Below are 12,929 nucleotides of genomic sequence, written 5' to 3' on the forward strand. Positions count from 1 at the left end.
GAGGTTGAAGAGGCGCTCTTGTGCCTTCTTCGCCACACTGTAGGTGTGAAGGGACCATTTTAGGTCCTCAGTGATGTTCACGCAAAGGAACTTGAACCTTTTGACCCTCTCCTGTCAATGTGGATGGGGGCGTGCTCTGTCTGCTGTGTCCTGTAGTCCACAATCAGCTCCTTCCTTTTGTTGACATTGAGGGAGAGGTTATTTTGCTGGCACCACTCTGCCAGGGCTCTCACCTCCTTCCTGTAGGCTGTCTCATCGTTGTTGGTAATCAGGCCTATCACTGCTGTGTCGTCAGCAAACTTAATGATTGAGTTGGAGATGTGCATGGCTACGCAGTCATGGGTGAACAGGAAGTACAGGAGGGGGCTGAGCACACACCCCTGTGGGGCCACCGTGTTGAGGATCAACGTGGCGGAGGTGTTGTTGCCTACCTTCACCACCTGGGGTCGGCCCGTCAGGAAGTCCAGGACCCAGTTGCACAGGGAGGGGTTCAGACCCAGGGCCCTGAGCTTAGTGATGAGCTTGGAGGGGCACTATGGTGTTGAAAGGCTGAGCTGTAGTCGATGAACAGCATTCTAACATAGGTATTTCTCTTGTCCAGGTGGGATAGGGCAGTGTGCAGTGCAATGGCCATTGCGTCATCCGTGAATCTGTTGGGGCGGTATGCAAATTGTAGTGGGTCTAGGGTGTCAGGTAAGATGGAGGAGATACAGTGAGGGAAAAAAGTATTTAATCCCCTGCTGATTTTGTATGTTTGCCCACTGACAAAGAAATGATCAGTCTATAATTTTAATGGTAGGTTTATTTGAACAGTGAGAGACAGAAAAAATCCAGAAAAACGCATGTCAAAAATGTTATAAATTGATTTGCATTTTAATGAGGGAAATAAGTATTTGACCCCCTCTCAATCAGAAAGATTTCTGGCTCCCAGGTGTCTTTTATACAGGTAACGAGCTGAGATTAGGAGCACACTCTTAAAGGGAGTGCTCCTAATCTCAGCTTGTTAACTGTATAGAAGACACCTGTCCACAGAAGCAATCAATCAATCAGATTCCAAACTCTCCACTTTGGCCAAGACCAAAGAGCTCTCCAAGGATGTCAGGGACAAGATTGTAGACCTACACAAGGCTGGAATGGGCTACAAGACCATCGCCAAGCAGCTTGGTGAGAAGGTGACAACAGTTGGTGCGATTATTTGCAAATGGAAGAAACACAAAACTGTCAATCTCCCTCGGCCTGGGGCTCCATGCAAGATCTCACCTCGTGGAGTTGCAATGATCATGAGAATGGTGAGGAATCAGCCCAGAACTACACGGGAGGATCTAGTCAATGATCTCATGGCAGCTGGGACCATAGTCACCAAGAAAACAATTGATAACACACTACGCCGTGAAGGACTGAAATCCTGCAGCACCCGCAAGGTCCCCCTGCTCAAGAAAGCACATATACAGGGCCGTCTGAAGTTTGCCAATGAACATCTGAATGATTCAGAGGAGAACTGGGTGAAAGTGTTGTGGTCAGATGAGACCAAAATCGAGCTCTTTGGCATCAACTCAACTCGCCGTGTTTGGAGGAGGAGGAATGCTGCCTATGACCCCAAGAACACCATCAAACATGGAGGTGAAAACATTATGCTTTGGGGGTGTTTTTCTGCTAAGGGGACAGGACAACTTCACCGTATCAAAGGGACGATGGACGGGGCCATGTACCGTCAAATATTGGGTGAGAACCTCCTTGGCCAACTACTTGTAGTTGGCCAACTACCTCCGTGGCCAACTACAAGAAACGTCTGACCTCTGTGATTGCCAACAAGGGTTTTGCCACCAAGTACTAAGTCATGTTTTGCAGAGGGGTCAAATACTTATTTCCCTCATTAAAATTCAAATCAATTTATAACTTTTTTGACATGCGTTTTTCTGGATTTTTTTGTTGTTATTCTGTCTCTCACTGTTCAAATAAACCTACCATTAAAATTATAGACTGATCATGTCTTTGTCAGTGGGCAAACTTACAAAATCAGCAAGGGATCAAATACTTTCTTCCCTCACTGTATGGTCCTTAACTAGCCTTTCAAATCACTTCATAACAGACGTCTACTTCAGGGCATTCTCTCAAAACAGAGGGAAGCCAACCAGCCACAAACGGCTGAGCACCCCATTAACCTCTGCTGTGGGAGAGCAGCTCCTGTCTACTACAGTGTGTGGGAGTCCACCATGAAGTCGACACAAACTACCTGAGGGTTTAGCTTTGCAGCACAACTCAGTGTTTCACTTGACGCTTGTTGCTCACAGGCCCCATGTAAAATCCAGGGAAGTATGTCAAACCTCCCTCTTCTCAAAATCAAAATACTCCAGAATAACTCATGAGGAGCTGGAGAGGATGCTGTTTAGCTGTTTTCAGTACAGTGCTGGTCAGTGTTTAATAGTCTCATGTCCAATGGGGTTGAAGACACAAGGAATGTGGAAAGGTCAAAAAAGCTTTTGAAAGCAACATTTTGTTATAGTCAAGGTTTAAAGCTTGTCATATCCCTTTCTACCGATCTTTTGCCACAACATAGGGCCTAGATTTGGTCAATTTTAGGCCAAGATGTTATCTTCCTGTTTTATATGATATGCACAGCCAAAACAGGGCTCCCGGTCATCTCAGTAACAGAGCCTGTCACTAGCGGTGATGTGTCCAGCGCTTGGTTGAGCCTGGTGATTTTGATTCTGTTGTCATTCTGCCCAGGGAAAGACCATGATTGAGTGAGAGTTAAGGAATGGATTGGGTGGAAATTGGACATAACAGAATTGTGCACTGAGGTTGACCTCCACTCGATTTGGCCAACAAAACAGTGCCACAACAAGACCGCTGACTGGGTGGGGCAGTTCCGCAGGGCCGGGGAGTTGCTGAGTGGGTGGGGCAGTTCCGCAGGGCCGGGGAGTTGCTGACTGGGTGGGGCAGTTCCGCAGGGCCGGGGAGTTGCTGAGTGGGTGGGGCAGTTCCGCAGGGCCGGGGCGTTGCTGACTGGGTGGGGCAGTTCCGCAGGGCCGGGGCGTTGCTGACTGGGTGGGGCAGTTCCGCAGGGCCGGGGAGTTGCTGAGTGGGTGGGGCAGTTCCGCAGGGCCGGGGCGTTGCTGACTGGGTGGGGCAGTTCCGCAGGGCCGGGCGTTGCTGACTGGGTGGGGCAGTTCCGCAGGGCCGGGGAGTTGCTGACTGGGTGGGGCAGTTCCGCAGGGCCGGGGCGTTGCTGACTGGGTGGGGCAGTTCCGCAGGGCCGGGGCGTTGCTGACTGGGTGGGGCAGTTCCGCAGGGCCGGGGAGTTGCTGACTGGGTGGGGCAGTTCCGCAGGGCCGGGGCGTTGCTGAGTGGGTAACATGGAACTGACCTAGAGGACAAACTCAAACATGATGTTTGCATCTTCCAAACACTTGCAGCACTGAAACGGCAAAGCTAGCTATTCTATTCTAGTACAGTTTCTCTTGTGTGCTAACACTCCAAGAGAGCTATGTTTTCTGACAAGTCCTTATTATATTTTATGCAAGGAGGGGGAATGAAACAGTCATACTAATACACTCGTAGTCTTGAATAAGCTACAGTCGAAAGCAACATTGCGTCTCTGACGAAATAAAGCCCTAAGCCACACCAAAGGCTGGATACAATTTCCAATAATAATAGATGTCTTTTATATAGCGCTTTTCATTACAAAGAGAATCTCAAAGACACTTTAAAAACAAAACAAAACAAAATGTAGGGTTCGGGCAGTGGCAGGTCTTGTTTTAGGCGATGGTCTTCCACAGCTGATAGTTAGTGTTGATAGTGATAGCCGAATGTCCATAGTACAGCTGATAGTTAGTGTTGATAGTGATAGCCGAATGTCCATAGTACAGCTGATAGTTAGTGTTGATAGTGATAGCCGAATGTCCATAGTACAGCTGATAGTTAGTGTTGATAGTGATAGCCGAATGTCCATAGTACAGGGAGGGAGAACCCTCAGTCGGATAGACAGACCCGGAGCTCTTCAGGCTAATTACCAAAGACAAATCAATAAATAAGCCATTATCCTAATTTTGTCCAATAACAGAGAGAAAAGGTGAGGACATTTACCATTTGTCAGAATGCAGTTGAGAGGCTACAGTATGTTCTCAATGTCATTGTGAATTTGCTCTTTTACCTCCTATCTAGTGTAGTGAACAATCTTTCTGATTTATTTAACAGTCACCACAATTGACAAAGCAAAAAAATGTGTGTCAAAATGACACACTGGAGTTAGGCCAATGCCTCTTAGCCTTTGCCCCATACAGCTGAGCTGAGTGAGCGCTCAACAAATTTCAACACAAAAACCCTTCCCTTACCTTCAGAGAGTGAGAGTAATTGCCAGGCATGCAAGAAGAGAGAGAACAGTCAGAGCTAGGCCTAAACCGGTATTGCTGCAAACAAAAGCTTGACGCTTCTACGTAACTCAAAATGCAAAGGTGTGCAACTGTAGGCTACATTTAAAGACAGATGATGACGTTGTAAGCCTACGTAGTGGCTTCAGTAAGTGGGATGCAGCCTAGCCTTCCCTATGGCTATTGTCTGATATACACAATCACAACAGTATGAGTAACCGTCTCTATTCTCTAATCTAATCTTGCACAGATCAAATCAAATCGTATTTGTCACATGCGCCGATTACAACAGGTGTAGGTAGACCTTACAGTGAAATGCTTACTTACAAGCCCTTAACCAACAATGCAGTTTGAAGAAAGAATACCCAAATAAAAATCACAAAAATATTCAATATAAAATAATACGAAATAAAAAGTAACAAGGTAGCCTAATACCCAAATCACTTTACTGATGCAGGTCCAGATTCAGCTCCTCTGTATGGCAGGGAGAGAACAGTCAGACACTCTGTGACTAGGGATGGGCATGAGTACTCGAACAGACGTCAAAGCAGGGATCTTTAACCAGAGATAAAAAAAACTAATATTGTAAAACTATTTGGTGGAATGTGCTTTGTGGCTGCCCGAACGGGCAAGTGACATTTTGTCTTGAAAACAACGTTAATTTGCTTTAACTCTAGTGTTCCATTTGTGCATGTGTATGTGCATTTGCGGGGCACAACAAAAAAATAAACCAAGCCAAGCATCACACTGTTCTTCTCCCTAAATTCCCTTTCCCCTCAGTGTCTCATTCACTCAGTTGCGTTCCGACCGCTCCCTCCACACGCATGCTGAGTGTGCACACAAGCTCCCGTTAGGCCTACAGAAATAAATACCTATAAAAACGTATCTAACTGATGGGACACACAAGCTACATTCCTTGCAAAATGACATTTATTTTACAAATTCAAAATAGACTGGTTGACTGAAGTAGGAGAAAGTGTTCCAACAACGAGCTGCAGTTTTGAAATAAATCAGCTTAAGCTACTTTGCGAACTGCTAGTGCCATTCAGAATTGGTTAGCCTACGCTATAACCCCCTCCTAAACATGTACTGAACAAAAATATAAACGCAACATGTAAAGTGTTGGTCCCATGTTTCATGAGCTGAAATAAAAGATCCCAGAAATTTTCCATACGCACAAAAAGCTTATTTCTCTCACATTTTGTGCACACATTTGTTTACATCCCTGTTACTGAGCGTGCTAGTTGAGGGAGCGTACAATTGGCATGCTGACTGCAGGTATCTCCACCGTAGCTGTTGCCAGAAAACTGAATGTTCATTTCTCTACCATAAGCCGCCTCCAACCGGCTGACATTGCCAACTACTTTAATTATTTTTTCATTGGCAAGATTAGCAAACTTCGGCATGACATGCCAGCAACAAAACGCTGACACTACACATCCAAATATATCTGACCAAATTATGAAAGACAAGATTTGTAATTTTGAATTCCGTAAAGTGAGTGTGGAAGAGGTGAAAAAAAGTATTGTTGTCTATCAACAATGACAAACCACCGGGGTGTGACAACTTGGATGGAAAATTACTGAGGATAATAGCAGTCGATATTGCCACTCCTATTTGCCATATCTTCAATTTAAGCCTACTAGAAAGTGTGTGCCCTCATGCCTGGAGGGAAGCAAAAGTCATTCCGCTACCTAATAGTAAAGCCCCATTTACTGGCTCAAATAGCCGACCAATCAGCCTGTTACCAACCCTTAGTAAAGTTTTGGAAAAAATTGTGTTTGAACAGATACAATGCTATTTTACAGTAAACAAATTGGCAACAGACTTTCAGCACGCTTAAAGGGAAGGACATTCAACAAGCACAGCACTGACACAAACGACTGATGATTGGCTGAGAGAAATTGATGATATAAAGATTGTGGGAGCTGTTTTGTTAGACTTCAGTGCGGCTTTTGACATTATCGATCATAGTCTGCTGCTGGAAAAACTAATGTGTTATGGCTTTACATCTCCTGCTGTATTGTGGATAAAGAGTTACCTGTCTAACAGAACACAGAGGGTGTTCTTTAATGGAAGCATCATCATTAACAAAGAGCTGCAGTTATTTTCAGAATGGGTGGCAAGGAATAAGTTAGTCCTAAATATTTCAAAATCTAAAAGCATTGTATTTGGGACAAATCATTCACTAAACCCTAAACCTCAACTAAATATAGTAATAAATAATGTGGAAATTGAGCAAGTTGAGGTGACTAAACTGATTGGAGTAACCCTGGATTGTAAACTGTCATGGTCAAAACATATTGATACAACAGTAGCTAAGATGGGGAGAAGTCTGTCCATAATAAAGCGCTGCTCTACCTTCTTAACAGCACTATCAACAAGGCACGTCCTACAGACTCTAGTTTTGTCGCACCTAGACTACTGTTCAGTCATGTGGTCAGGTGCCACAAAGAGGGACTTAGGAAAATTGCAATTGGCTCAGAACAGGGCAGCACGGTTGGCCCTTGGATGTACACAGAGAGCAAACATTAATAATATGCATGTCAATCTCTCCTGGCTCAAAGTGGAGGAGAGATTGACTTCATCACTACTTGTATTTGTGAGCGGTATTGACATGTTGAAAGCACCGAGCTGTCTGTTTAAATGACTAGCACACAGCTCAGACACCCATGCATACCCCACAAGACATGCCACCAGAGGTCTCTTCACAGTCCCCAAGTCCAGAACAGACTATGGGAGGCGCACAGTACTATAGAGCCATGACTACATGGAACTCTATTCCACATCAGGTAACTGATGCAAGCAGTAGAATCAGATTTAAAAAACAGATAAAAATACACCTTATGGAATAGCGGAGACTGTGAAGCAACACAAACATAGGCACAGACACATGCATACACACACGATAACATACGCACTATACACACACACACATGGATTTTGTGTTGTAGATATGTGGTGGTGGAGTAGGGGCCTGAGGGCACACACCAATCTGTTATGAATGTATTGTAGGGTTTTTAAAATGGTATAACTGCCTTAATTTTGCCGGACCCCAGGAAGAGCAGCTGCTGCCTTGGCAGCAGCTAATGGGGATCCATAATAAATACAAATACAAATACAACATCGTTTTAGAGAATTTGGCAGTACGTCCAACCGTCCTCACAACCACAGACCACTTGTATGGCGTTGTGTGGGCGAGCGGTTTGCTGATGTCTGGAAGGTGGCAGTGGAGTTATGGTATGGGCAGGCATAAGCTACAGACAACGAACAAAATTGCATTTTATCGATGGCAATTTGAATGCACAGAGATGACGTGATAGGATCCTGAGGTCCATTGTCGTGCCATTCATCCGCCACCATCACCTCATGTTTCAGCATGATAATGCACGACCCCATGTCACAAGGATCTCTACACAATTCCTGAAAGCTGAAAATGTCCAGGTTCTTCCATGGCCTGCATACTCACCAGACATGTCACCCATTGAGCATGTTTGGAATGCTCAGGATCGACGTGTACAACAGTGTGTTCCAGTTCCCGCCAATATCCAGCAACTTCACACAGCAATTGAAGAGTGGGACAACATTCCACAGTCCACAATCAACAGCCTGATCAACTCTATGCGAAGGATATGTGTCGCGCTGCATGAGGCAAATGGTGGTCAAGACACACCTATTTTATTTTATTTGAGTACTCGAGAGAAAAAAATCAGGCGAGTACTCGAACAGTCAAAACATTTCAAATGCCCATCGGTGACATCAACAAATAAAATACCATCTCAAAATAGCACAGCAGCAGCACTACACTCATTCAGCAGTGGCAGGCACACTAATTGATGTTAATTCTATCACATGATGAGATCCTTGTGAGGTGTAATGCCAAGTTATTCTATCCACTGTAAGTGAAGACAAATTACACTGAATGAAGGGCTGATGGCAGTTCATCACTGACATGGAATGACACCCACAGTCAACATGTGCTCTCATAACCTGACTCAAACGAGGGACAGGAATGTAGTAATAGTCCTGAAGCCACTTGAGCTTCATTGTTCTCTATCCGGACCTCGGTAATTGTTTCTAAATGTTTTTTACCCTATTGTTTAAGCCCAATTCAGGTGCTTATATTGTGCCTGTAAATTACCGCTGTCCCGTCCATAGGCACTCACTGCTGACAGGTCCTGAAAAGTCTGCATCTCTGTTGAATGACTGACTGTGATCAGGTCCAAGCAGAGAACTTGAAGGTAAACATAATAAATTCCACTCCATTCATACTCTATTACACAGTCACACTCCTGAGAAATGGTACCATTATGCTGGATTATTTTATTTACAGTCAGCAGTATTGATTCGTTATGTAAGGTGACTGACGTTAATAAAATCTATCTTCCACTAAAATGTATGTTGGCACGCAAGGCTATGCATCAGCCTTGCTTGGTGTTGCACTACTAGCATGCGAGATTGCCAGCAGATTTATCCAACACACAAGACATAACTAGTGGGCTGTGTCACAAGTATCCTGCTATCTGGCCATCTTTGGTTGACATACCTAGCCAGTATTACACGTAGCTGGCCCATCCAAATTAAAGCAGATGTCTAGCTAACGTTAGCCAAGCTAGCTAGCAATCTTTCTTACCTGGACAAATGTTTCAATATTTGCTTTTTGATTATTCCTGCCATTGCGGTGTTGGGGAGAATAAGCTAGCTATCTAAATCATTTAGTTATTTGTAGCTAGCTAGCGTATAGGTATCTTCTCTTCACATTCCACTCCACCTCATCTTCAGCGAAATGACAAGCTACCTCTCATTCACCACCGGTAATTTCTGTGTAATTGTATTTTTCCCATAAAACATAGCAAGCAAAAAACATAGTGCCACAAATATTCCGTTAGCGCCATCTGCTGAATTTATACCGAACAGCAAGGGATACAAAATACTACTTGGTGTTCAAATAGACGAAAACCTTATCGACCAGACAAATAAGTTATCATTTTCGTTTAATAGACCGTTATAAAATAAATTCACAGTCAATAGCATCAGCTATTTTTTTTAAACAGTTGATACAATGCTTCATCGTACTGGTACTGCCAACTGAAAATAAAAACATATAACTTAATACACTTCTAGGTGAATGATAGAAACACATTCAACAACCTTTTCATACGTTCCTGTTGTCTTTAGCATGTGCCAAGACACCAAACTAACAATGATGAGCAGGGAAATTGGAATGAGTAGAGGGGATCGTTATAAAATCTGTAGCATAATAAAAATGAAATCCACCCAGGGAAAATGGGTGAGAGTACAGCAAAGAAATGATGACCAAAACAGTATTATGTAAAGTGAAGTCCAAGAGACAGCTGTAGAGTGGGGAGGGATTTGCCAAAAGGTTAGTTCCACAGAATCTGTTCCTCACCTTCAAATCTACTTTGTAGTTTGACATAAAATTAACAATGATTCTAAGATCAAGTGGATACATGTGAGGACTGTGGCACTTGTCAGCGACTTCATGAAATATTTTAGACCAACTTAATCAACCATAGATTTCCCTAATCAAATTACTTTAGGGGAGAAGTGAGAACATAAGATTTACTGATCATGTGGAACAAACCCACAGTGTGTGTTTGAGGGAGTCGGGGAGAGTTTATCGGTCTGGCCGTGCCATCATTGGCCGCATCATCATTGGGTGACCGGGAGGTCGCATCATGTGATGTCCAGGCATCATCTGCATTCGGCCACCCATTGGAGGTCGCATACCTGAGAATGTAGGAAAGAAAGCATTTACAGGTTATGGTTTTAATCATTCCTGTTTTCAGATTATACTATTTAGTTTAAGATGGTATAACGTTTCCTCAATACTGGCAAACTCTGAAGCACACTCGTCCCTTGTTTGAGTCTATGTATGTACAGTGCATTCGAAAAGTATTTAGACACCTAGACTTTTTCCACATTTTGTTACGTTACAGCTTTGTTCTAAAATTGATTAAATTATTTCTCAGCAATCTACACACAACACCCCATAACGACAAAGCGAAAAAAGGTTTTTAGAAATTATAGCAAATGTATTAAAAATAAAAAAATACAGAAATACATTGAGAATAATAGTGAAGATATCAAAACTATGAAATAACACATATGGAATCATGTAGTAACCAAAATATTTGTTTATTTGAGATTCTTCAAATAGCCACCCTTTGCCTTGATGACAGCTTTGCACATTCTTGGCATTCTCTCAACCAGCTTCACCTGGAATGCTTTTCCAACAGTCTTGAAGGAGTTCCCACATATGCTGAGCACTTGTTGGCTGCTTTTCCTTCACTTTGCGGTCCGACTCATCCCAAACCATCTCAAATTGGGTTGAGGTCGGGGGATTGTCTCACAAAGACACGGCGGTTGGAACCAAAAATCTTACATTTGGACTCCAGACCAAAGGACACGTTTCAACTGGTCTAATGTCCATTGCTCCTAATTGGAGATTTTTGGTTCCAACCGCCGTGTCTTTGTGAGGCGTTGTGTGGGTGAACGGATGATCTCCGCATGTGTATTTCCCACCGTAAAGCATGGAGAAGGAGGTGTTATGGTGTGGGGGTGCTTTGCTGGTAAGGGCTATTTTACCAAGAAGGAGAGTGATGGAGTGCTGCATCAGATGACCTGGCCTCCACAATCCCCCAACCTCAACCAAATTGAGATGGTTTGGGATGAGTCGGACCGCAGAATTAAGGAAAAGCAGCCAACAAGTGCTCAGCATATGTGGGAACTCTTTCAAGACAGTTGGAAAAGCATTCCAGGTGAAGCTGGTTGAGAGAATGCCAAGTGTGTGCAAAGCTATCATCAAGGCAAAAGGTGGCTATTTGAAGAATCTCAAATATAACATATTTAGATTTGTTTAACACTTTATTGGTTACTACATGATTCCATGTGTGTTACTTCATAGTTTTGATGTCTTCACTATTATTCTACAATGTGGAAAATAGTAAAAATAAAGAAACCCTTGAATGAGTAGGTGTTCAAAAAATGTTGACCGGTAGTGTATATTTTCAAAAATGTCTAAACCTGTTTTTGCTTTGTCATTATGGGGTATCATGCGTAGATTGAGGGGGAAAAATATTTAATCAATTTTAGAATACGGCTGTAATGTAACAAAATGGGGAAAAAGTCAAGGGGTCTGAATACTTTCCGAATGCACTGTATATCACAGAAATAACCGTTTGAGGTTATCCTACCTGGTCCACCCATCATTCCAGGTGGGGGTGGTCCCATTCCGCCCATCATGGGCATCATTGGAGGACCACCCATCTGGGGTGTTGGTAGCATCCCTGGACGTGGTGGGCCATCTATTGGTAAAACATCATCAACAACAATAACTACCAGGAAACTCAGACCTTTTATTAGTGGCAAAATATTTGTGTATATAAAGTCATTTTTGTAAATGAGTGGTAAGATTTACTCTCCAACTGAGGAATTTGGTCGAGCTTGGATGTGCTCTTTGCATACTAACTGAAATGTACATGGCGCTAGTGCCCTTACTGAGGTTTGGTGGCGGGATCATGGCACCCCCTGGAGGTGGGGCTCCTGGGAATGGTGTTGGGGGCATCTTCCCTTGTTGGAAGGCAGCAGCTAAGAGAAACAAAATTAGTTAGAACTCCTGACATAATAGCCTTCCGGCCCCTCTTCACCTAAGATGGTCATGGTGGCTGAACACGTCAAGGTAAAAAAGACTGGTCAAAGTATGTATTTTTCTTGTGTTACTTACTTGTTTTGTCAATGAGGCTCTGTGCTTGTTCTTCCATCCATTTCTGGTAATAGTCTTTTACATTTTCTTTGTGTTTGCGGCCACTGCAGTGTGTTTTCCTCACAGAGGGCTACCAAACACAGAACAGTCATCAATGTTGACCTTGAAACAATCTGAATATACAATAAGGTTAGAGAATAAATACTCATCACATGTGGCTTCAAGACAGAATCAACCACATACAATCAGGAAACACTTCTACTAGCAATGTTGTGCAGACTTACCGAGTCATGAGTTAGGTAGGTGTCACAGTAGTCACAATAAAACCTGATGGATAAACAGACATTGAGTGCTAGATCAACTTCATCAATGTAGGTAGAACCAGAGTATAAAAACCTCTACACCTCTGGACAAAATCGTCAGAGCAAATGTTTCAGCTCCCATAACAGAACCAAATAAAAGTATGATCAGGGAGCAAAACAGGTATGCTATGAATGATCATACTGCTGCTACTGGCTACACTTCCTTCCCAGGATTGAAGCTCTGGCTGAAGCCGATTAAATTAGACAACTAACTTCCATTAGTTCTGAACATCTATTAGATATACATGTCCAGTGTTCATTAAGGTAAAATCCCTTTATAATGGATGAAATATGCAACTGAGAGTCAAAAGATAAAACACTTACTTCGGCATTTTGATCAGCCTGGTTTACAACAAACGTTGAAAAACCTTTTCCCTTTACCGGAAGTCTATGTAAACAACGACTGCTTTAAGGCGAGAGGAGACTTGTCCTCATGAGGGTCCGCATAATAACTGCAGCGCCACCACCCCC

General features: G+C 43.3%; 1 protein-coding gene across 1 annotated transcript in view; it reads right to left on the reverse strand.

The window, feature by feature from the left end:
- The window catches only part of LOC121545610 (UHRF1-binding protein 1), a 46,027-nt gene extending 33,146 nt beyond the window's left edge, over positions 1 to 12,881 (reverse strand). The window contains exons 1-6 of the mRNA XM_041856280.2: positions 12,783 to 12,881; positions 12,381 to 12,423; positions 12,118 to 12,226; positions 11,892 to 11,981; positions 11,588 to 11,698; positions 9,004 to 10,121 (exon numbers count right to left, since the gene is read on the reverse strand). Of these exons, the coding sequence (XP_041712214.1) occupies positions 9,004 to 9,047 (44 nt within the window). The 5' untranslated portion in view covers positions 9,048 to 10,121; positions 11,588 to 11,698; positions 11,892 to 11,981; ... (1 more) ...; positions 12,381 to 12,423; positions 12,783 to 12,881. The remainder of the gene's footprint in view (positions 1 to 9,003; positions 10,122 to 11,587; positions 11,699 to 11,891; positions 11,982 to 12,117; positions 12,227 to 12,380; positions 12,424 to 12,782) is intronic.
- Positions 12,882 to 12,929: the final 48 nt, after the last annotated feature.

This window comes from Coregonus clupeaformis, chromosome 30 (assembly GCF_020615455.1).
Source record: "Coregonus clupeaformis isolate EN_2021a chromosome 30, ASM2061545v1, whole genome shotgun sequence".
Taxonomy (NCBI): domain Eukaryota; kingdom Metazoa; phylum Chordata; class Actinopteri; order Salmoniformes; family Salmonidae; genus Coregonus; species Coregonus clupeaformis.